Genomic DNA, 24,012 nt, shown 5'->3' on the forward strand with positions numbered 1-24,012 from the left:
TCCCTAGACAAGCGCACGTGAAATTCTTCTTGATCAGCCTCAGCTGCTCACTCACCCACTGAAAACCCTGCCTCAGATCCTCTTCCTGAAAAGAATCGCTGTTACTCCGTGGCCTTCTACCCTTGAACTTCCGAGCACGGACAGCCTGAAGTCCCCTGGGGTGAAATGAAGTCATGGAACATGATGCTTCTTTTAGGTCTGTTAGCTAGAAAAAAAGGAAAGTGCAGGAATAAAATTTATGCAAAGTCAAGACTCAATGGCTAGCATAAACCACTTTCTCTTTATTTGTCTGATGTTAACTCTTCAAATGTTTTCTAAGCTTCTTACACCCCCAAAAGGCACCTTTCCTGAAAAAAGGAAACATCAGTTCCTTAAAAAAAAAAAAAAAACCAACAAAACCATAATGATATCAACTGCTAAAACACAACATTCTTTCTTCACCTAAAAATATGTCTTTAAACACTCAGGTTAACCAATATTTCTTTGATGGATGGTTTCAAATTTTTCTCTGTTAAACCTAGACTTTTTTTTTCAAGTCCCCTTAATTTCTCTCTTTAGGGAAATAATTTTCTAATACAGCGTTGCTTATAACCACGAGCTAATTACTGAAAAATTTAATCCATAGGATACCAATACTGCAGCTTGCTTTTTGAGGTTCAGCTCTCTAATTTAGTACTTCAGAGATTCAAGAAAATAGCTTTCTTGACTTCAAGTTTCATGCAGCCCAAAGCATAGGATTATTTTTCCCTTTTGGCTTATAAGAACCCCCCCCCCCAATTTGATAACAACAGTCACAAATTCTCTGTGACTTTAATAGAATTTTCTTTTTATTGCTTTAGTCCTGGTGCAGGAAAATCAGACCCTACTGCAGAAAGGGAGCCTCTGAACTCCCTGGTTTATCCATAGAGGAAGATGCTGCTCCTGGAATACAAATACCTCGATCACAGCCTCCATCGTCACAGGCACACTCCTCTGACAGTTGTGTGCATCTCCTCCCTCCCAACAGCGATGGCAGCTGCATCCAGGCTGCAGAGTCTTTGCACACAGCTCTTGACCCATAATCTTCTAGGTTCAAGGAGAAAACCGGCACTTGAACCTCTCTCCCTCTGCCTCTTCTGTCCTTGTTCACTCCCTTTTTGCCAGAGGTCAGCAATGCTGGGGCTTTCATATGACTCACATGAGGGCTCTGCCTGGAGCAGCCTCATGACTTCAGCAGTTTTTCTTTATCAGTGCAAGAAACTATACATCAGAAAGGCAGCCGCCTGCGTTCATATGTGCACAACTGAAACCGGGGCAGCTAATACTGGATAGAATAAAATTTGCCACAGTGGAAGTTCTTATTCCAGTCACAAGTTAGTGTTACTGGTATACACAGTTCTTGTGTTTACATTGTTTATCCATATTATTGATAATGTATACTAGGCTCTCCTGGTGCTAAAGTGGATATGTTGAGGACTATTTTCTCCCTGCCCTTGATCTGAAAGTATTTTGTTTTTAGACTTCAAAAAACAAAATTGCAACCTAGCCAACTTTTAGTAGTCAAAGAAACCATGGGACCCTAGAAGAGGAAGAAAGCTGAAGGTGTCTACTCCATCTCTTTGCCTTTAAGCAACAGTGTAACTATGAGTCCCAGCAGGGTACTCATTCATTCACCAATTCAAAAACTATCCAGTGAGCACCTGTGTTGTTCTTATTACTACACAGATAATGTTACCCCATGGTGGAGAGAGAAGTGTGCTTGAAATATCTCCTTCTCTCCCTCTCTCCTCCCCTCTCCCTGCCTCCATCCCTTCCACATAAATGTAATACCATGACATGTCAAAGAACTACCTCAAGCTAGTTTGCAGTCTTTGAACAGAACTTTTTTCTCACATAGAATCCTAAGGTCATTGCCACTATAATGTGCTAATTAGAGTCAGATGGAAAATCAGAAAAACATACACACTAATTAAGGAAAAGATGAGTCATGTGTGTTATCACATTTACATATATTTGATATCTGAACCTTACAAGAAAAACTTTTCAGATAATTTAATTATGAGCAGGTATGAAGTTTTGTTTCAAATTGCTACAAGGCCAATTCAAGGATTCATTCAAATTAGAGACATTTAGTAACAACAACAGACTACTTACACTAATACAAAGAAAAGAGTATTTTGTCAAACTGTTAAACTTTTGACTGATAGTCAACAGACAATGAGACAAGCTAATTTCTAAAAATGTTTAACTCCATTAGAATTTAACATAATTTGATTATAATACATTTTATCAGAAACGCTGATTTCTTCCTAGAAGATTGTGAATTTTGCTGTACAAGTTATATCCCAGACCAGGTTTGAGACAGTTATTCTTTATAATCCTCTAATTATTGTAAGTTTTAGAATTTTTAAAAGATTAGCATTTTTTTTAGCCTAGGGGTAACTGACCTACGTCTCAAGTTGCTAAAATAAAAATGGTATATTTAGATACTAGAATGGGCTGCTGAGGGAAAAAAAAATGGTATGTGAAATACCCTTTAGAATTTTCAAAAATAAAATAATTTATGGTCTGGTTAAAGTTAAGGAAAAATATTAGGTGACTTAAGATGTTTCCCAGCTCTATGTCATAAACGATTTTTGTTACCAAAGATTTCTGAATAAGGACAGAAGACTTAGATGATTTCATTTTGAATCGTGAATCAGACCCAGTTCATGTGCCACTCCAGGCTGGCCGGACCTGCCTCAGGGCCGGGTTGGCTTCTTAGTGGGAGAAACCCACTATGCTGTCTTGCAGCATGGCCATGCTTATTGTCACCTCATAGACCAAAGAGCCCCCACACCAGAAGTTGACACGGAGAGACCCCTGCATCTGGCCACCAGTCTAAATGGACCAACAGAGGCTCTGGCTTCTCTAGCAAATACCTGCAAGGGCCAGGTGACACAATCAAGGAATGCAGGAAGTCCCATGGAAAGACTTCCACCACGAAACCAGCAATGTTTGCTGTGGAGCTGAAGCCGGCTCAGAAACATGCTCCGTTTACGCTCGCCTTTCTTCTCACCTTCACTTCCTTCTCCCTCTCATTTCCGCTTCCCTGGGGTTGCCCTCCTCAAAATGAAGTGTTTGCGTGTAAGCTTCTGCTTGAGGTTCTGTTTCCAGGGAATCTGTGCTGACAAATGGTAGCCACTTTTTTTTAATTAGCAGTAAAATTATAGGTTATTAATAATTTCAGGCTAGATTCTTCCACCCTACAATTTTGGAGTCCTTTTTCCTTTCTCAACTGGTGTGTATTCAAACAGCTATGTTTAGTTGAGAGTTTGCACTTTTTCTAATCTTGCATTCTGTCTTTATTTCATTTAGCCAGATTATTAGGACTTTTCATCTAATTATAACCTTTCCAGAATATGTAGATTATCATAAACATTCAACAGATATTAACATGAGAAATAATGTGAAGTCTGTGTCAGAAACATTAAAAAAATCCACATATATCCAATGGAGTGCAGCTGTAAAACAAACAAACTCTATATAATGACATGCAGTGATCATCAAAATATATTAAGTGAAAAAAGCAAAATGCTTTTGTGCATTATCTTTTGTGGCAAAGAAATGGGGGGAAATAAAGTGTAGTCATTAGTTTTACTATAGTAGCAATATTACTATTATTATTTTGAAACTGTTATTGGTGTGTTTTAGGATTAAACAAGTACGTAACTATGCTAATGTCATTAGAAACCAAACTTTTCAGCTTAAGAGAAAATAAACATAAATATCAGACTGAAGAAATCGCGGAAAAAATTATGTGATCTTAAATTTGATTTGGAAATATTGGTATACATATTTTGATTATGATTATGATTCTTTTCCCCTTTAAAAAAACTTCTGTCAACCAAAAAGATATATTAGAAACGATGACAACTCAATAGCAATGAGCAATTCTGGTGCTCAGTTTGTGATCTCTAAATACCACTTTCCATTAAAAAGAATCAAGGATCCATGGAGAAGTGGTGGCTGAATGTCTGGAGCATGAAATCTAGAAAGTAATCAAGAAATTTGTCCAGGGCTCATCTTAAGTCAATGGAGTCATGTCAAAACGGATACAGAAGCCAAACTGAAAGGAGTCCCATTTGGCTTAAGATGGGACAATCTGAATACCAAAAAGAATAATGACTGCAGTGGATTGAAACATACCAGATACATAAAATCCATAACTTTGTAGTGATTCTAAATAAAAATGGTCACTTGGAGGTTTCTAGTGCAGCAATTCATGACTCAGAATATTGATAACAAAGGGGAAAAATCAAGTATTTATTTTGTCTTTTCTATACAAATTGTTTTCCCAGGGCTATCAAGTAGTTAACAAGCGGGAAATTCTTCTTTGTGGAAGAATTCTAGCTAATAAATGCAGAAGAAACAACAGAAGCAGAAAATTCACTATTACGCAATCCCTAATGCTCTAAGCAACAATTATCAATGGATGCTAAAATGATCAGGTGAAAGACTGATAAGTAAATCTACAATGAAGTGTCAGGTTGACACCGTCTGAGTCCTCTGACAAGTCTTAGCTCCACTAAATTTGGGACATCCAGATAGTATGTGCCTCCTGATGTGATACAACAAAAACTGCACAGCATTACTTGTTATGTATTTTTGACTAAGGAAAAAAATTTAACCTGAATCTAATCAAATATCTACATCTAAAACCAAATTACAAGAAATACAGAGGACAGAAAATTTAAATAACACCACAAGGAAGCAAACAGCTAAATCACAAAGGATAAATAACCTGATTTCTCTTAAAATATCAATGGCCAAAAAAAAAAGTCAAGAGATGGGACAAACAAATGCAATATGTAGACCTTGTTTGGATCCTGCTTTGAATAAGTTAACTATAAAACAACATTTCTTTTTTTTCTCCCAGCCTTTGTATAATTGACAAAAACATTTGCATGTAATTAAGATGTACAAGGTAATGTTTTGATATATGTATACATCGTGAAATGTCTAACACAAGCAAGCTAATTAACATATCAATCCCTTCACATAGTTAACTTTTGTGTGTGTGAGAACAATTAAGATCTACTCTTAGCAAATTTCAAGTACGCGATACAATATTGTTAACTATAGTCACCCTGCTGCATATTAGAGCTCCAGAATTTATTCATCCTACAGACCTGAAACTTTGTACCCTTTGACCAGCATTTCCCTATTTCTCCCACTTCCCAACCCCTGGTAACAACTGTAAAATGACATTTCTGAGACAAGTGTGGACATTTAAATATGGTATTAGATGACCTTAAGAATTCATTTTCAATTTTGCATGATGATTACGTTTTAAAAACAATTCTCTGGGTAAAGATGAATACTAAAATATTTGCAGGTGGAATGATTTAATTTCCTTGCTTTCAAATATTCTGGAAAAATAATGTTGGGGATAAAAAAACAAAATTGGTAAAAATGGGGCTTCCTAGGTGGCGCAGTGGTTAAGAATCCGCCTGCCAATGCAGGGGACATGGGTTCAATCCCTGCTCCAGGAAGATCCCACATGCCACGGAGCAACTAAGCCCCTGTGCCAAAAAAAAAAAAAAAAAAATTGGTAAAAATGTTGACAATTGGTTAAGCTGAGTGATGGCTTTATGGAGGTTCTTTCTTTTTTTATTTTATTTTATTTTTTGGAGGTTCATTTTTATTTAAGAATTTTCTAAACAAGAAAGTAGAAAAAGAACAACAGTTTTGAAAATACATTCACATGGAATCCATGTATTTTGATTATTTATCTATTTCCTTATATCCCTGCCTATTTCCAACAAGTTGGGGGCAGGGGGAGGATTTAGATAAAAGTACAGTGGTATTAGTAACAACAACAGCTACCGTGTCAGTGCTTGCTTTGTGCCAGACTCCATGCTGATCCTTCAACTCCATGACAATGAGTAGGTACCATTGCTATTCCCACGTAATCACGAGGAAACTGAATCTTAGTTTAAGTAACTTTCCTAAGATTACTAAACTAGCAAATAGTAGAAAATATTTATAAAGCTGCTCAGAGTACTAAATTCCCCAGATTTTATTTAATGAGGACACACTGATAATTGCATTTGCATAAAGAGCACAAAATCTCTCTGGTCTCATTCTTCATTAATTATTAGGCTTATATTTAAATTAGTTATTATATTTAGGATAAACTGGTAGTAGGTAAGTGACTCTAGTTTGTTAATCACCAGGCATGTGACATCATCTTTGGGCCAAATAAAAGCTAGAGTGATATTCTGAAATCCCACGCCTTCCTTCTCCCTGGAGTTCTTTGACACTTCCACATGCTGAGAGTGCTGTCTGCCGACAATAAGCAGAACTGCAAGCACATGATATCTGGATCTCCTTTGCACCTTTATATGCATCTGTGGTCTTTATTTACATCATATTATTATTGCCTATTAGTGTGCCATTTGTTTACTTGTACTCAGTTTTCACAATGAAGTTGATGGTGTAAATCCCAGTGTTATATTTTATTTCTACTGCCTTCAAGAAAGAGTAAAATTCAAAACTGATGAGTTAATGAGGAAGTATGTGGAACAGGATGGCCGTATTTCCAAATTTCACACGTTCTCGTTGATTTTTTTTTCCAAGCTCTTTATTGGAAAATAATTGCTTTACACTCTTGTACCAGCTTTTGAGGTAAACCAAAGTGAATCAGCTGTATTTATACATATATCCCCATATCCCCTCCCTCCCGCGACTCCCTCCCACGACTCCCTCCTGCTCTCCCTGTCCTGGCCCTCTAAGGCATCACCCATCATTGAGTTGATCTCCCCTTGCTATACAGCAACTTCCCACTAGCTATCTATTTTACAATTGGTAGTGTATATATGTCTATGCTACTCTCTCACTTCGTCCCAGCTTCCCCTTCACCCCGCACCCCCCCAACCCTGTGTCCTCCAGTCCATTCTCTGCATCTGCATCCTTATTCTTGCCCTGTCACTGGGTTCATCAGTACTATTTTTTTTTTTTTTTGATTCCGTATATATGACTTAGCATACAGTATTTGTTTTTCTCTTTCTGGCTTACTTCACTCTGTATGACAGACTCTAGGTCTATCCACCTCATTACATATAGCTCCATTTCATTCCTTCTTATGGCTGAGTAATATTCCATTATATACATATATGCCACATCTTCTTTATCCACTCATCTGTTGATGGGCATTTAGGTTGCTTCCATGTCCTGGCTACTGTAAATAGGGCTGCAGTGAACATTATGATACATGTTTCTTTTTGGATTATGGTCTTCTCTGGGTATATGCTCAGTAGTCGGATTACTGGATCATATGGTAGTTCCATTTTTAGTTTTTTGAGGAACCTCCAAACTGTTTTCCATAGTGGCTGTACCAACTTACATTCCCACCAACACTGCAGGAGAGTTCCCTTTTCCCCACACCCTCTCCAACATTTATTGTTTCTAGATGTTTTGATGATGGCCATTCTGACTGGTGTGAGGTGATACCTCATTGTGGCTTTGGCTTGCATTTCTCTAATGATTAGTGATGTTGAGCATCTTTTCATGTGTTTGTTGGCCATCTGTATGTCTTCTTTGGAGAAATGTCTATTTGGGTCTTCCACCCATTTGTGGATTGGGTTATTTGCTTTTTTGGTATTAAGCTGCATGAGCTGCTTGTATATTTTGGAGATTAATCCTTTGTCCATTGCTTGGTTGGCAAGTATTTTCTCCCATTCTGAGGGCTGTCTTCTTGTTTACGGTTTCTTTCGCTGTGCAAAAGCTTTTAAGTTTCATTAGGTCCCATTTGTTTATTCTTGATTTTATTTCCATGATTCTAGGAGGTGGGTCAAAAAGGATCTTGCTTTGATGTATGTCATAGAGTGTTCTGCCTATGTTTTCCTCTAGGAGTTTTATAGTGTCTGGCCTTACATTTAGGTCTTTAATCCATTTGGAGTTTATTTTTGTGTATGGTGTCAAGAAGTGTTCTAATTTCATTCTTTGACATGTTGCTGTCCAATGTTCCCAGCACCACCATTGTATATTCGTGCCTCCTTTGTCAAAGATAAGGTGCCCATATGTGCTTGGGTTTACCTCTGAGTTCTCTATTCTGTTCCATTGATCTTCCTTTCTATTTTTGTGCCAATACCATACTGTCTTGATCACTGTGGCCTTGTAGTATAGTTTGAAGTCAGGAAGCCTGATTCCACCAACTCCATCTTTCCTTCTCAAGATTGCTTTGGCTATTCGGGGTCTTTTGCATTTCCATACAAATCGTAAGATTTCTTGTTCTAGTTCTGTGAAAAATGCCGTTGGTAATTTCACAGGGATTGCATTGACTTGTTGATTTAAGAAGACAATTTTGGAGCCCCCAGAATTTCTGCTCAGAAATGCCAAATGCCCAGTCACAGTTTTCTGGACTCAAATTCTGTGCTCCTGACTCTGATACTGGACTCTGCCTCACATTCAGGCACTCCTCACATCCTGGCCTTACGTGTCGTGGATCAAAACTGTAAACTACAGACAGAAAGCTGAGGAATGCTAAGTGATTCCACATTCTAAAACCACTGGAAAGCAATGACAGGTTAAAAGAGACATTTTACAAGCAGGTAAAGAAATCTAATTGCAAGTTGTTCCTATGACAAAATGCCTTAGACTATGAAACTACAAAATTACACTGAACACTATACCTAAAGAGGATCCTTTGTCTAAAGCTGTAAGAATCCTTGGGATATCTGTAGATGCATGGAAAGTAGAAAGACACTATTTCCAGAATAAGCAAAAAGTAAAATTATGCTTCTACAGACTAGATGTTTTCTCTGTTGTTATTTGCATTTGTATGATTGTTTTCTTTTGTTGTTGTTGTTTTAATTTCTTGAATCTGAATGTATTAAGGGAAAATTCCAGAAATGACTTGAACTGATGATTTGGTGCCCAATGAAATGGGGGACACCAATTCTATATTTTATTTTCTATTTTCAATATATTATAAAATAATATGATTTTTAAAAAGAGTGATTTCATGTTCTTTTTATAAAGAATAAATTTGTATTTATAGCATAATCAGGTTCCATGGTGAGGCAACTAGTCATATATTTAGTCCAAGTCTTCTGGATAAAGGTAGAAAAAAAAATGACAATAATAAAAAGGCAAACATATGGTTTCTTGTATTTACTCATAAGAACTCTGTAGTCAGAAGCATTAAACAATTTGCCTAAGGCCACACTAGAAAAAAAGTGGTGCAACCAGGATTTAAACCAAAGCAGAATGGCTCTGACATCCACACTTTAAACCTACTTGACCATTTTCCTTCTTGATATAAATTAAGAGTTGGGAGATAATATCACACCAAAGACTTTCCATACCTGTTCTCGGTCCTCTGTTCTTTCATTAGGCAATGCCACCTAATATGGCTACCATTTTTTGATCTTTTTTTTTTTAAGAACTTTTATTGAGATATAATTGATATACAACAAACTGCATATATTTAAAGTGTACAATTTCATATTTCTTTCTTATTAGTAATGTATATATGGCAATCCCAATCTCCCAATTCATCCCACCCCAACCCCCCCACTTTCCCCACTTGGTGTCCACATGTTTGTTCTCTACACCTGTGTCTCTATTTCTGCCTTGCAAACCTGTTGATCTGTACCATTTTTCTATAGTCCGCATATATGCATTAATATATGATATATGTTTTTCTCTTTCTGACTTACTTCACTCTGTATGACAGTCTCTAGGTCCATCCATGTCTCTACAAATGTCCCAATTTTGTTCCTTTTTACGGCTGAGTAATATTCCATTGTATACATGTACCACATCTTCTTTATCCACTCATCTGTTGATAGACATTTAGGTTGCTTCCATGTCCTGGCTATTGTAAATAGTGCTGCAATGAACATTGGGGTGCATGTATCTTTTTGAATTATGGTCTTCTCTGGGTGTATGCCCAGTAGTTGGATTTCTGGGTCATATGGTAGCTCTATTTTTAGTTTTGCAAGGAACCTCCGTACTGTTCTCTATAGTGGCTGTATCAATTTACATTCCCACCAACAGTGCAAGAGCATTCCCTTTTCTCCACACCCTCTCCAGCATTTATCGTTTGTAGATTTTTCTGATGATGCCCATTCTAACTGGTGTGAGGTGATACCTCATTGTAGTTTTGATTTGCATTTCTCTAATAATTAGTGATGTTGAGCAGCTTTCCATGTGCCCCTTGGCCACCTGTATGTCTTCTTTGGAAAAATGCCTATTTAGGTCTTCTGCCCATTTTTTGATTGGGTTGTTTGTTTTTTTGATGTTGAGCTGCATGAACTGTTTATATATTTTGGAGATTAATCCTTTGTCTGTTGATTCGTTTGCAAATATTTTCTCCCATTCTGAGGGTTGTCTTTTCGTTTTGCTCATAGTTTCCTTTGCTGTGCAGAAGCTTTGAAGTTTCATTAGCTCCCACTTATTTATTTTTGTTTTTATTTCCATTACTCTAGGAGGTGGGTCAAAAAAGACCTTGCTGTGATTTATGTTAAAGAGTGTTCTTCCTATGTTTTCCTCTAGGAGTTTTATAGTGTCTGGCCTTATATTTAGGTCTTTAATCCATTTTGAGTTTATTTTTGTGTATACCCTTTTTTGATCTGTTCTAACCAAGCACTCCATATATATTCTCATTTAATTCTGTGACGTATATATTTATTCCCCCAAGTTTTGATGAGAAAACTGAGGATTGCCCAACATTTCTTAGAGAATAAATGTCAGAACTAGAATTTAAACCCACTGGTATTGATTCTAGCATCTGTGCTCTTAACCATGTTTCCACACAACAAACACCCAGGTGCCCTGAGCGCCCTCTCCCCTGACACACAGGGGGTCCATCAGCTCAGCACAGTCTTCCCTTGTACATGGACGGGAATTTTGTTTCTTGGTACCTAGAATGGTACCCTAAGCCATGGGAAAGAATGTCCTCTCTGACAGGAAACATGCATCCGTGAACGTAGAGGCCAAAGTGAGTGTCTTCCTCCTGTAATCTTCAACACCATCTGCATCTCTTCCCAGTAGCCCCTCATAGTCACTGTATAATCAGAACAATTAGTCCACTACAGAAATGCTCAGGCTGGTGACTAAAGCTGTACCTTGTACACCTTGTCCCTGTCAATTTCTGTGAAATGGATTAAAATGCTCCCATAACCTTCTTTAACACTGCCCTAAAGTTTCTTGCTCTGTCAGAGTAAAATGGTCTAACCCGAAAACCCATCCTTTTTCATGCTGAAGCATAGCACCCTCCACATACTAAAAGTATTACAGTAGTTTTAAAACTGAAACCACCTCCTGCAATTTACTATTACTCTCAAGTATGTGTATATTGTGGGTCTGTAAATACAAACACAACTTACAAAAACCTGACTCGTAAATTTCTGATAGCCACAAACTGTGTGGCCCACTCTGAGACTCCCTCTCCCTATCCCCATCTCACGATGCCTGATCCCCTTCTAGTCCTTCATGCCTGAAAGCAGCCAGCCTTGTACCGACAGCACCACTAGGTGGCCAGGATGGAGAACTGGCCAAATCCACTCTTCTTCCCTCCAAACTTTTTTTTCTTCAAGAGGATGCCCTTCCCCAGGCCCAATCTCTCCTCCACCACACACTCACCTCGATTTTCTTTGGACTTTGCCACTCACAGCCAGGGTGATTCCACTTCAGCCATCTTTCTCAAATTTACACACATCCTTTTTAAAAAATCTTTTTTTTTTTCTTCTCCTCACCCAGTTACTTTGTAACTTTTTCTTAATCTTCCAACTGCCCTTATCACATACATAAGCCTAGCAGTTATTAGGGCTGGGCACACCAAACTTGGTTCCAAGACTCTGAAATTTAGAGGATTTAACCATGTTTAAAAAAAATCAGGTATTTTCAAACCTGTGCAAATCAATTAGGCCTCTTCCTCTCAGAAATACACCGAGTCCTCCCCAGCTCCCAGTCCCCCAGAAACCAGGTAGCTCCTGGCCAGGGCAGAGCCTTCAGTAACATCTAGGAAAAGCTAACGGGCTGGAGACCCAAAGTAAGAAAAATATTTAAAAAATTAAAAAGAAAGGGAGGGAGGGAGAGGTGGGGATGGGGAGATGGAGAGAGGGAAGAAGGAAAAGAAGAGGGGTGAGGGAGACACTGAGACAGAGAGAGAAAGAGAAAGAAAGGAAGAAAAGTTTAACCTGGGAGCTCCTTGTGCAGTTTCCTTCCTCACTGCTTCCCACCAGTGCTGGATTGGGATGAGGCATGAAGGGGGTGGAGGCACCAAAAACAAACAAACAAACAAACAAAAAAGCCTCAGTAATGAAGACAAATCAAAATGTTAACCTTGATGCAATATTTTTGGATGCAATATTTTTAAATATCAAAAACTTTTAAATTAAAATAAAAATTAATGCAAAAAATCCATGATGAACAAAATACAGTATTAACATTTTAAACAAACTGTTGCTTGTTTATTTATGACTTCGTATCTCTACACACACAGAATAACAGTTTCCAATCAACCCAGGGCCCTGACCCCCACGCTTCTGGGGGTTGATTGACAGGGGTGTGTGAATAGATTGGCAATGCAGGATTTTATCTCTATCTATCTATCTATCTATCTATCTATCTATCTATCTATCTATCTATGTTTTTCCAAATTATAGAGCTTTTTTAAAAAATTTTTTTTATTTTATTTATTTTTGTATTCTTTTTTTTTTTACAATAAACTGCATATTTTTAGGGTGTACAATTTGGTATCCCAATCCAAATTATAGAGCTTTTATTAACTTTTTCCAGTTGATTAAAAAATATAGGAGGATATTTTGATCCATGTACGCGTTAGGGCACAGGTATTTCCTGTTCCCTGGGCTCCAATATGGCTGGCCTGGGTGCTGCTCCCCACTTTGGAACTCCACAACTTCCGTTCAACTTTTTGTCCTTGACCCTTAAAACCCGCCTTTCTTTAAGTACCAGCATTCATGAAAAATTATTCACTCAATACAAGGGGTTTTCCTTCCCATTTTTTTAAATCATAAAGTATTGCAGAAGTATTGATTTCAGGTAGATAGATAGGCTGCAGGGCATGGCATGTGGGACCTTAGTTCCCCACCAGGGATCCAATCTGCACCCCCTGCATTGGAAGCATAGAGTCTTAATCACTGGACCGCCAGGGAAGTCTCTCAGGTATATTTTTAATTGCAAATGCACATTATTTGAATGACATCATAATCAAATAATATTTGTAGGTTAGTCCCAGAACTAATCCATTATCTACTTTACCATTACTACGGGAAAGCATGTTCTATGTTTCAAAGAACTCACTTGCAAATAAATATTTGAGATGCTATTTTTTGTAGGTTGGGGCCTAAATGCTTTCTTTAAATATTTATAACAATTTACATGTTATATGTGTAATACACACCAACAAAGGAGGCTCTTTAGCTCAAACTACTGCTCTTCCTTTTTAGGAAAAACAGTGACTTGTAATGTCCAGCTTGAGATCAGGAGGCTAAGATATGTCAGTAGAATGGATTTTGTCAAAAAAACGAAGGCAAGGAAAGAATAAGAGAGAGAAAGTGTAACATTATTAGGCACATATTACAAAACCCCCCTCAGAACTAGATGAATATTTCATTTAAATATAGACATTTACTTTTTTATTAAAATATGCTTGCTCTAACGGTTACTTCTATGTCCTAATATAGGCTTTATCAACATATGACTCAACAAATCTCATACAGCTAAGTACTTCCATTTTAAAAATAACAAGTTAGCATTTGCATACCTACATCTGGTGGTTAGTCATTTAACCCACTAACTATTTTTGCAATGAGACGAGTAAAAACATTTCTTTTTAAACCATTCCCCCAAATCACAACACATCATCAGCAGGTCTTTGCTCCTCTTCATCCTCTTACATGAAGTTCAGCCACAGAGTAAAATGCTCCCAGATGTAAATGAGCGTTGGGTACCCCCTTTCTAAAATCTCAGCCACTTGGCATCTCAGCACCCATTTTTAAAAACAAAGGTCTAAGTTGTTTTAAACTACCTATTGAACTTGGGAGAGAAATGTAATCTAATTCAGTAGGAATAAAAAGTGTCACACACACACACACACACACACACAGACACACACACGGCCTCTATTTTAATGGTTAAGTAGAATAGGAAACACAGACTACTACTTCATTTTGAAAGCCCAGAAGATGTTTCTGTGGTATACTTTTTAAGTTCCTCTTTGATCATTTCTGATTAAACAGCCTCACAGACCCTCAGTTACCTATGAAATCAAGTCTAAATTCCTCGGCTTGGCCTCAGACAACCTGACTCTAGCCTGCCCTGCCCGCCACTATCCCCAGTCACCCCCTACTCATCACGGTAGCCACACCAGTAGCGTCACGGTCCAACAAACCTTCCCTGCTGTTCTGACTCAGCCTTCCTGTGTTTCTCATCTGACATGTTCTTCCCTCCCCGATACCTATCCAACCTTCAAGTCCTGGCTGAGCCTCTATCTCTGCTCCAAACCTTTCCTTGCTTCTTTGATTCTCTCCACCCCACACCCCCATCTCTTCCAAGGCTGAGCTCCTGGATCACTGATTGAACACTCGAATCAGTATTTTTAATGTTTTCCTAACAAGTTGAGAAACATACTCTTTGAGGGCATGAACTATATCTTCTACTCCTTTCAGATCTTAAATGGCTGCTAAATCATAGCATGTACATATGTGTGTGAATGCACCCCCACCCCCACACATATCCACTGTTTACTTATTGTTCATTCCGATCCCACTCCGAGGCGTATCCCTGAACCCTGCCCTCGCACGAGTCTTATTCTCAGTTTCTGATACTGGCCTTCAGTGACTCTGTTACTTCTCTGTCATCCTCTGTCATCCTCTTTTTGAACCCTATTTTTTTTTTCATTTTATTTATTTATTTATTATTTTTGGGGGGGTACACCAAGTTCAATCATCTGTTTTTATACACATATCCCCGTATTCCCTCCCTTCCCTGACTCCCCCCCGCCTCGAGTCCCCCCCACCCTCCCCGCCCCAGTCCTCTAAGGCATCTTCCATCCTCGAGTTGGACTCCCTTTGTTATACAACAACTTCCCACTGGCTATCTATTTTACAGTTGGTAGTATATATATGTCTGTGCTACTCTCTCGCTTCGTCTCAGCTTCCCCTTCATCCCCCGCCCCCTCCCAAACCTCGAGTTCTCCAGTCCATTGAACCCTACTTTTTAATCTTAGTCCTGAACTCTATATTCAACATATTGACCCAGCAGGAGTTGAAGTAGCAGTCAAAACAGAGAACTTGGAGTTTGGAGATCTAGATTTGGAGACCTGGGTTTAAGTCCCTCTGCTACTTAAGAGTAGTTGGATTAACTAGGACAAGTCAGTGGCCTCAGTTTATTCACCTGAGTTTTAGGAATAATAATACCTATGATGGGATTGTTTTGAGGATAGAGTACACATATGAAGCATTTTGCAAATTGTACATTATAAAATATATTATATGGCAATATTATTAAAATTAGTCTGACTATCATTACCTTCCAGAGGGTGCATCACCACCACCACCCCCTACACATTCACATACTCACCCATGGATTGCCTCAGGGGTAGATAAACCATCACCTTCAATCCTTTTGCCCTTTGAGCCCAGAAGGATTCTTGTCTTATATGACTTTTGTCTACAAAAAAATTAATCAGGAGCTGATCTAAGAAAGAAACAGAAAATTTTACCCAAGCCAATTTGAGGATTATAACCTGGAGACAGTCTTTCAGAAAGTTTTGCCCATTAGAGGGCAAAGCACAGTTATATAAGTTTTTGAGACAAAGGGTTGTATTATACGTCAAATGACATATTCTTGACAGTTTACACAATGCAGATCTACGTATACAAAGTGACTAGTGGGTCATGGATCGTCATGACCCCTTACAAGATTTAGAAGGAAGGTTATCTCCTAGGGAGTTGTGACCCTTGGTGAGATTAAGAAGGAATGGTATCTCCTAAGGAGGTCTGGTTAATGTAGATGCACAATACACAATAAAGTGGATCGAAGAGGCCCAAATGGGCAAAGAAAAATTTTGTTTTAATTTTCCTCGTGGTTGCCATAAAATATGAGTTTAATTTTATCACTTTTAAAGACAGGAAAGTGAGAGAATTGTGCCTCAATTCCTCCCAGGCGGCAATCAATCAGAGAATAGGAATGAGAGCCAATGTCGGTCAGGGTAGCTGGCAGAAGAGGCAAGAGCTTATATCTATTTCAATGAACAACATTTCAATAAACTGTTAAATTGGTAGACCTCAATAAACAATTTTATTGAATAATTATTGAGTTTAAGGCACTGTTGCTAGTCTCAAAAAAGAAAAATACTGTCTGGGACCTTAGAATCTAACAAGAGAGACATATAGGTTTGCAAATTAGTGTAATGCATACCATGCTAAAAGAGCTTATATTTATAAGTAGATTCAACTCAGGTTGTGTGCTGACAGTATTGGGTCTATGACAATATCTAGAAGGACATGTTTGGATATCTTTTCTTCTTTGCCTTGCAAGGTCAGTTTCTTTCTAATAGGAAATCTTGGTTTGCCATCATATCAACTATTTTTTTTCTTAATGCTTGGGTTTTGGGTATTTATTCTATACCTTGATGTCACATTCCCCTCCCAACTACTACCCCAGTTTTCTATTCCACTTTACAGCAACACTTCTTGAAGATGTCCCTATCACCTCACCTCCTATTCTTTCTTAAACTCACCTCCAATAAAGCCTCTTTGTCTATTGCTCCACTGAACCTGCTCTTGTCAACGCCTACTGAGAGAAAAATGCACAACATAAAAGTTGTGAGTTAAGTTTTATTCAGGGATCTTACTGAGGACAATAGCCTGGGAGACAGCCTCTCAGCTCTGAGGAACTGCTCTGAAGGTGTAAGGTAGGAGTCAGGATATACATATGAACCTTTTTTGCTGGGAAAAAACATGTAGTCAAGCATCAAAAGATTACTGCTAATTACACAGAACAGATAACTGAAGTTAATGATTTTAGTGCTTTTCTGTGTAGGGGAGGAAGCAAGAATCTGGGGTCATTTGAAAATTTTCCTTAGATATGCATCTTAATTATCTAAGGGCCAGTATATCCAAGGCACAGAATGTTTTCCTGTTTTTCCCCATCCTGAATTCCCCTCAGGACACACTGTCAGTGGTCAACTGCAGTGGCTAATGGCTTGATTCTTGTAGAACTGGAATGGCACACCACGTCACCAGAGAGTCCATCTTATCAAATCACTTCTCACACCTTATTTTACTTTACCATTTAGCAGCATTCAACATTGTTTATCATGCCATCCTTCTCGAAAGCCTCTTTGATTTCCATGAAGTGGGCACTTTCCTAGCTCTCCTCCTACTTCTTTTTTTTTTCATTTTATTTATTTATTTATTATTTTTTGGGGGGTACACCAAGTTCAATCATCTGTTTTTATACACATATCCCCGTATTCCCTCCCTCCCTCGACTCCCTCCCACCCTTCCCGTCCCAGTCCTCTAAGGCATCATCCATCCTCGAGTTGAACTCCCTTTGTTATACAGCAACTTCCCACTGGCTATCTATTTTACAGTTGGTAGTATATATATGTCTATGCTACTCTCTCACTTCGTCTCAGCTTCCCTTTCACCCCCCGCCCCCCACCTCCTACCTCTTTGGGACGCCTTTGTGATCATCTTTCTTGGCTCCTCCTCCTCTTCTCACCTTCCAAGTTTGGGCAGCCCAGTACTCAGTCCCAGCCTTATCTCTACCTTCTTATCAACACTTTCTTCCCAGGTAATTTTATCTAGTCCCTTTAGCTTTGTAGGGCACTTGTGTGCAAATGACCCTCAAATCTCTATCTCCAGACCTGACTTCTCCCTTAGAACCCCAGCTTCAAACTTGGTATTTCCACTTGGATGTCAAAAAGGTGTCCCAAAGTCAATATGTCAAAAATAGTTGTCTTGAACCATGCCAAAATGCTTCTCCTTAGTCTTCTCCAGTTTAGAAGATGGAATGCCCATGAATCACTTGCTCAAGAAAAAACCCAGGCAGCATATGAATCAAAATTATGTCTAATCCATCACTAAATCATGCCAATTCTACCTCCAGAGAATACCTCAAATCTATCTAATTCTCAATTTGTACTGCTACCCTAGTCTAACTCATCATCTTCACCCATCTGGCCTAATGAAATACCTTCTTCTTGGTTTCCCTGCCTCTATTCTTACTCTCCTGTAATATATTCAGTCAGCGTGAACTTTAAAAATATGAATGTTTCTAAATCTCAACTCCTGAGTAAACTTCTTTTTAATATTCTGTGTAATGAAGTTGGAAGTATACATAAGTACTAGACAGACTGAACTTTCAAAAATATAAATCAGATCAGGCCATTCCCCCACTTAAAACTTTCTGATGATTCCTTTTGCATTTAGCATAAAAAAAACCCCTCGTATCCTGGCCTACCAACCGTCACACGAACACTACAACTTCATTTTCTACCACTGTTCCCTCTGTGCTAGATGTATTTGCCTTCTTCCTATTTCTCAAACACAAGTTATTTCTCCTCTCAAAGAACCTAGCAGGATTCTGGGCTAGATCCTCCCTATCTTCTTAATCTCTAAATAGAGTTCAGGCCCCAGGCTGCTTATCTTTTCCATAGACAACTTCCTAAATTTTATCTTCAGCCCTGATCTTTCCCCTCAACACAAGACTTATGTATGCAACTGTCTATTTGGCATTTCCATTCAGATGCTTCCTAGTGATATAATCTACAACACGTTCAAATATGAATACTCGGTACTTCCTCCCTATATCCCCAGACATACTCTTTTCCCCAGTCTTTCCCATCTCAGTAAACAACAGTGCATTTTTACCAATAATTCAGGCCTCACTTCCTCTTTTTCTCTCAACGCTCATGTCTAATCCATGAGCAAACACTGCAGGCTCCACTTTCAAAATACATCAGGAATCCAACTCCTTTTCACCTTCTCCTCCACTTTCATCCTAGGCCAAACCATCGTAACTGTTTGCCTTCTGTGTCTGCGGGTTCTGCATCCATGGATTCAACCAACGACGGATTGAAAATATTTGGAAAAAAAAATTCCAGAAAGTTCCAAGAAGAAAAACTGGAATTTTCTGTTCTAGGCAACTATTTATATAACATTTACATTGTATGAGGTATTAGAAGTAATCTAGAGATGATTTAAAGTATAAGGGAGGATGTGCATAGGTTATATACAAATACGATACCATTTTCTATAAGGGACTTGAGCGTATGCAGGTTTTGGTATCCACAGGGGTCCTGCAACCAATCCCCCGTGAGTACTGATGGGCGACTGTGCTGCAGTAGCCTCTTACAGCTCTCCCTGCTTCCACGCTTAGCGCTTAAACTCCTACACTACGATCACTCTCCACAGAGCAGAAGAGTCATCCCTTTAAAACAGAAGCCGGATTACAACACCCTCTGCTCAAAGCCCCAGTGGTTGCTCTTATCATTCAGATAAACCTAAACTCCTTTCCATCCTTTCCATGGCCCAGAGGATCTGCCCCTACTACCAGATCATTATCTATCTGATCTTACCTCCTGCTTTCAATCTCTTCTCATTCAGCTCTAGCCACACTGCCCACCTAGCCTTCAGTTACTTGTTCCCTTTGCCTGGAGTGTCAGATAGTCACATGGCTTGTGCCCTCACTTCCTTTTAGATCTCTGTTCAGATAATGTCGTCTTAAAAGAGAGGCTTGCCTGCCCACCTTACATGAAATTGCACTCTTCCCTCTCTATTCCCTTTCTTTATTGTTCACAACAACAATTTATATAGTACTTCCATGCCAGGTGCCATTCTAAGTACTTTGTATTTAATCCTCATATCACCCTAAAAAGTAGGTGACTTTACTATCCCTGTGTTATGGATAAAGAAACTGAGGTACATAGAGATTAAATAACTTGTACCAAGGTCATTAAGCTAGTAAGTGCTAGAGCTGAGATTTGAACCCAGGCTGTCTGGCTCCAGAACGTGCTTTTAGCTACTATACTATTTTGTTTCTTTGTAGGCCTAGTCACCGCAGTATTTGTTTACCTCTCACTCTTCCCACTTGTTTCAGTTACTGCTACATAACCAACCATCCCCAAACTTAGTGGCCTAAAGGAACTCAGTTACTATTTCTTGGGAACTTGGGTCAGGAATTCAGGCAGGGTTAACTAGGCCATTATGCTCCCCTTGACATTGCCTGGTGTCACTCACTCCGCTGCATTGAGCCAGGAACTGGGCTGGCCTGGAAAGTGCCAGAAGATTGGCACCTTAATGCTATTCCATGTGGCCTATCTCTTCACATAGTCTGTTATCAATTTATAGTATAGCCAGGGCTTCTTTAGAGCATGGCAGGCAGCTGGCTTCCCAGAGGAGGCTGCGGAAGCTGCCAGTTCCTTTAAGGCCTTGGGTTCAGAAGCATCAGAACTTCATTTCTGTCACATTTTATTAGTTGGGAAGAAAACCATAAGGCTAGCCCATATTCAGGGGAAGAGGAAATAGACTCCTTCTCTTGATGTCAAGAGTGGCAACTGTATACATGAAAGGGGAACTGATGGCTGCCATCACTGGAGACCATCTTCCATACCACTGTCAACTATAAATTGGCACTTGCCACGGGCACTTGCCACCTGCCTCTACAAGGATCAAATCACACTGCAATGCTGCAGCAGCTGACCTTCAACATCCCCTGAAGGGAATTCAGTGTGGGGACCGGGAATGAGGCACTCTGTTCTTTGGAAAACAGGCAGACGGAACAGGTCTTCAGATAGATGTTTTCAGGAGCTGATTTTATGAGCCCAACCCTTGCATCGCCTCATATCTAGAAAAGCACTGAATCCCTACATGGTGAGGTCAGCTCCTCATGATAGCAGAAACCCCCATATGTGTTTGGTTGCATGTACTCCTCCTTTACCAAGAGTACATATATACTAATCTGTCCCCCTGCCTCTTTGGAACAGTTTCTCAGAGTTATCTGGGATGCTGTCTCCAGGCTGCAAATAAAACTTTTTGCCCCAAATAAAACTTAACTCGTAACTCTCACATTGTGCATTTTTTTAAGTCGACACCACCAGAGTGCAAGTTCCACGAGAGGTGGGACTCTTACCTGCTTTGTTCATTGTGTCTCTTTAGTGCTTACAACAGTGCCTGACACATAATAAGTGTGTAGTAAATATTTATTTAGTCCATGTATTTAAGGGACGAGTGAAAGAAAGAGTCTGAAAATGTAAAGGAAAGGTCTGAGGAGTAGGAGGAAAACCCAGAAGGAACGCCTCCCAGAAGTCAAGGAGGAAAAGAGGGAAAGGAAGATAAGAATGAAAATTGTACCTTTTTTTAGATTTAAAAGCTTCAAAAATAAGTTTAAAAAAAAGCATATTCAAACTGTATTTGTAAAGTTACAAGTTCAAACAGTGCGATATGGCACAGAGTGAAAAGTGAGTTTTTTTCCTACCTTTGTTCCCAATTCTTCTCCCCAGTGTCAGTCACTTTAATGCATCCTTTCAGAGCTAAGATATGAATATAAAAAGACAAAGATATATTCCCTCTCTTTCTCTCTCCTGTGAAGACATACATGACATGTAATTGGTAGAATACAATTCACATGATTCAGCATCTAGTATTTTTTCTCCTAACCTAACTTCCAGATCATTCCACATCAATACATATAGAGCATTCTCTTTCTTTTAACTGGTTGCATAGAATGGTTCCATTCTTAGACTGTATGATTTGCTTTCAAAATTAGAAGGAGATTATTGGTTTCAGTAGACCTGAAAAAGTAGAGACTGCAGTTGGGATGAGGAAGATTGGGAGGTCAGAAGGTAAAAGAAAGGAGGACAAAGGAAAAAAATTAAAGATGGATACGTAGGAACAGGCTTACATCCTTAGGAGTAAGAGTAACAAGAGACAGGGAGATTGAAAATATACAAAAGAGAAGTGATAAGTAAGGGTGCAAGCCTCTAAGTGGATTGGAAGGGATTAACCTTGAGATGGCAGAACACTTCTTCTAAGGAGAAAGAGGATGAAGGAAAGGAAGGCTGGGGCTGCAGGTAGGCTTTGTAATAGTGGCTGGTGGGAGTTGAGGAAATTCATCCCTGGTGGTCTCATTTTCCTCAGAAATGGAGGAAGCAAAGTTTTTTTTATTTTTTATTTTCAAAAATTTTTACCAAAGAGGGTGGGTGTGTAGAGTTCAGTACGAAGTTAGGAGAGTGTGTGGGTTGGGAAGAGCAGGGGATAGGGATAGGAGAAATTCTGAGCAGCGCTGTGTTAAGGACAGTTTGAGGCTTAACAAGATCGACCTGCCACATGCTAGGCCTGACTGAAGCTGGACACCCTTGGTTTGCAGTGGTACCAATCCTCGGGGTTATGTTTTGTCGACTACAATTGGCACTTGCCATCTACCTCTACAAAGATTAAGTCATGTGCTGCTGCAGCTGCTGACTGCCAACACCCCCCTGAAAGGTGTTCAGGGTGGAGGGCTGAAAAGAGGCACTCTGTGCTCTGTGAAAAACTGGCAGAACAGGTCTTCAGATAGATGTTTTTAGGGGCCCACTTTATGAGCCCGGTTCTTGCATCTCCTCATATCTATAAAAACACTAAAATCCTTCGTGGTGACAACTGCTCTTCGTGACTAGCCAGCACAGGACTAATAGAAACCTTCTGTACACAATTTGTGCTTGATTGCCTGTTTTCCCCATTCACCAAAATCACATACATATGGGTCTTCCCCCGCCTCTTTGGAACAGTTTCTCAGAGCTATCTGGGACACTGTCTCTCCAGCTGCAGTCCTCATTTTGCCCCAAATAAAACTTAACTGGCAACTCTCACACTGCGCATTTTTTTTTTAAGTCGACCTTTTTCCAGCACTGGTCCAAGAATGTACCAGGTTGGTTGAACTGCTGCAGACTAACAGCGTTGTAGGTGATGGAGGATCAAGGAGGCAACAGAGTCGAGGCTGTTGGTGAACTTAGTAGACCATGTACCCACAGGAACTTCAGACCCTGACTGCACATCTTTTGCTGATGGTCTGAATACAGGTTTGCAGGTCCAGCGATGGCACCTACTGTGTGACAGGATTAGCTGCTCCAGAAAAATCTTCACCAGAGGACTTAGCGCGCCAGAGCTGAGTCCACGTGGGGCTGTGACTGCAATGAGCAGATGGTCGTGAAACTGCGTGATGGGCAAACTGGCTTTACTCGGATTGTATATGGGATAGCTCAGTGGGAATCATAGGAGAGGCCAACTCATTCCCTCCTACCACACTCCATCTTTCGGGGTTGCAACCAAGTAGTACAAACACAGTATAGAAACCGGCGCCAAACCCTGCCGCCTGGCGATGACGTCATTCTCGGGGGAGGAAGCGACCACCGTTAGGGTGCAGGCCATAGAAGCAGTCTGAAGACATTTCAGCCTCTTCACTGTCAAGAGTAGCGAACTTACCCTTCGGACTCCAGCAGTCTGAGGTAGCAACAAAACCACTGGCAGCTCCCAACCACTCTCCTCATCTTCTGTTACCATGGAAGCTCTCCGGTAGTTAGGCCCCGGCGACGCCACGTTACGTCATTGCCCAAGTGCATATTTGGAGTCGCGGCTCCGCCTGGTCCTAAGGGAAAGACAGTACCCCCGGGAACGCTGCCGGCGGTGCCTAACGCCCCTTTGAGGAATTTTGACCCCTACCAGATGCCGTTGCACCTAACCCCGCCTACTTCGGGGGTGCTCTCCTCCCCCCTCACACTCGCTTACCGCCCCGCCCCTGCCAGAAGCCCTGCCCCCAGTGAATCAGCTGATCTCACGGGCCCGCCGGGCTGCCAGGCTCGCGCCGGATGCAGAGCGCGGTGCTGCCGGTGGAGCGTCAGGTGAGCGAGCGCGGGTCCCGAGTTGGCCCGTGGCTTCGGAGGGCTGACCGGCCGGGGCCTCCAGTGTGCTGGAGACCGCGGTCCGGGAGGAAGGCGGAGGTGCAGGCCGAGGCCCGGGAGCGCGCTGCGGGGAC

At 40.1% G+C, this 24,012-nt stretch overlaps 1 protein-coding gene across 5 annotated transcripts in view; it reads right to left on the reverse strand.

Annotated features, from left to right (window-relative positions):
* CDK15 (cyclin dependent kinase 15) overlaps positions 1–23,652 on the reverse strand; it is a 102,652-nt gene extending 79,000 nt beyond the window's left edge. For 3 of the 5 annotated variants that reach the window (XR_009055206.1, XM_057746887.1, XM_057746886.1), the window contains exons 1-4: positions 23,463–23,652; positions 15,574–15,663; positions 12,168–12,219; positions 56–205 (exon numbers count right to left, since the gene is read on the reverse strand). Coding sequence is in view for 4 of the 5 variants with exons in the window: in XM_057746887.1 (XP_057602870.1) it covers positions 56–205; positions 12,168–12,219; positions 15,574–15,663; positions 23,463–23,527 (357 nt within the window). In the remaining variant the exon portion in view is untranslated. Of the gene's footprint in view, positions 1–55; positions 206–12,167; positions 12,220–15,573; positions 15,691–23,462 lie in introns of all 5 variants that reach the window. The other 2 variants (XM_057746889.1, XM_057746890.1) reach the window with 2 other exon arrangements.
* Between the last annotated feature and the right edge of the window lie 360 nt (positions 23,653–24,012).

This window comes from Hippopotamus amphibius, chromosome 8, assembly GCF_030028045.1.
Source record: "Hippopotamus amphibius kiboko isolate mHipAmp2 chromosome 8, mHipAmp2.hap2, whole genome shotgun sequence".
Taxonomy (NCBI): Eukaryota; Metazoa; Chordata; class Mammalia; order Artiodactyla; family Hippopotamidae; genus Hippopotamus; species Hippopotamus amphibius.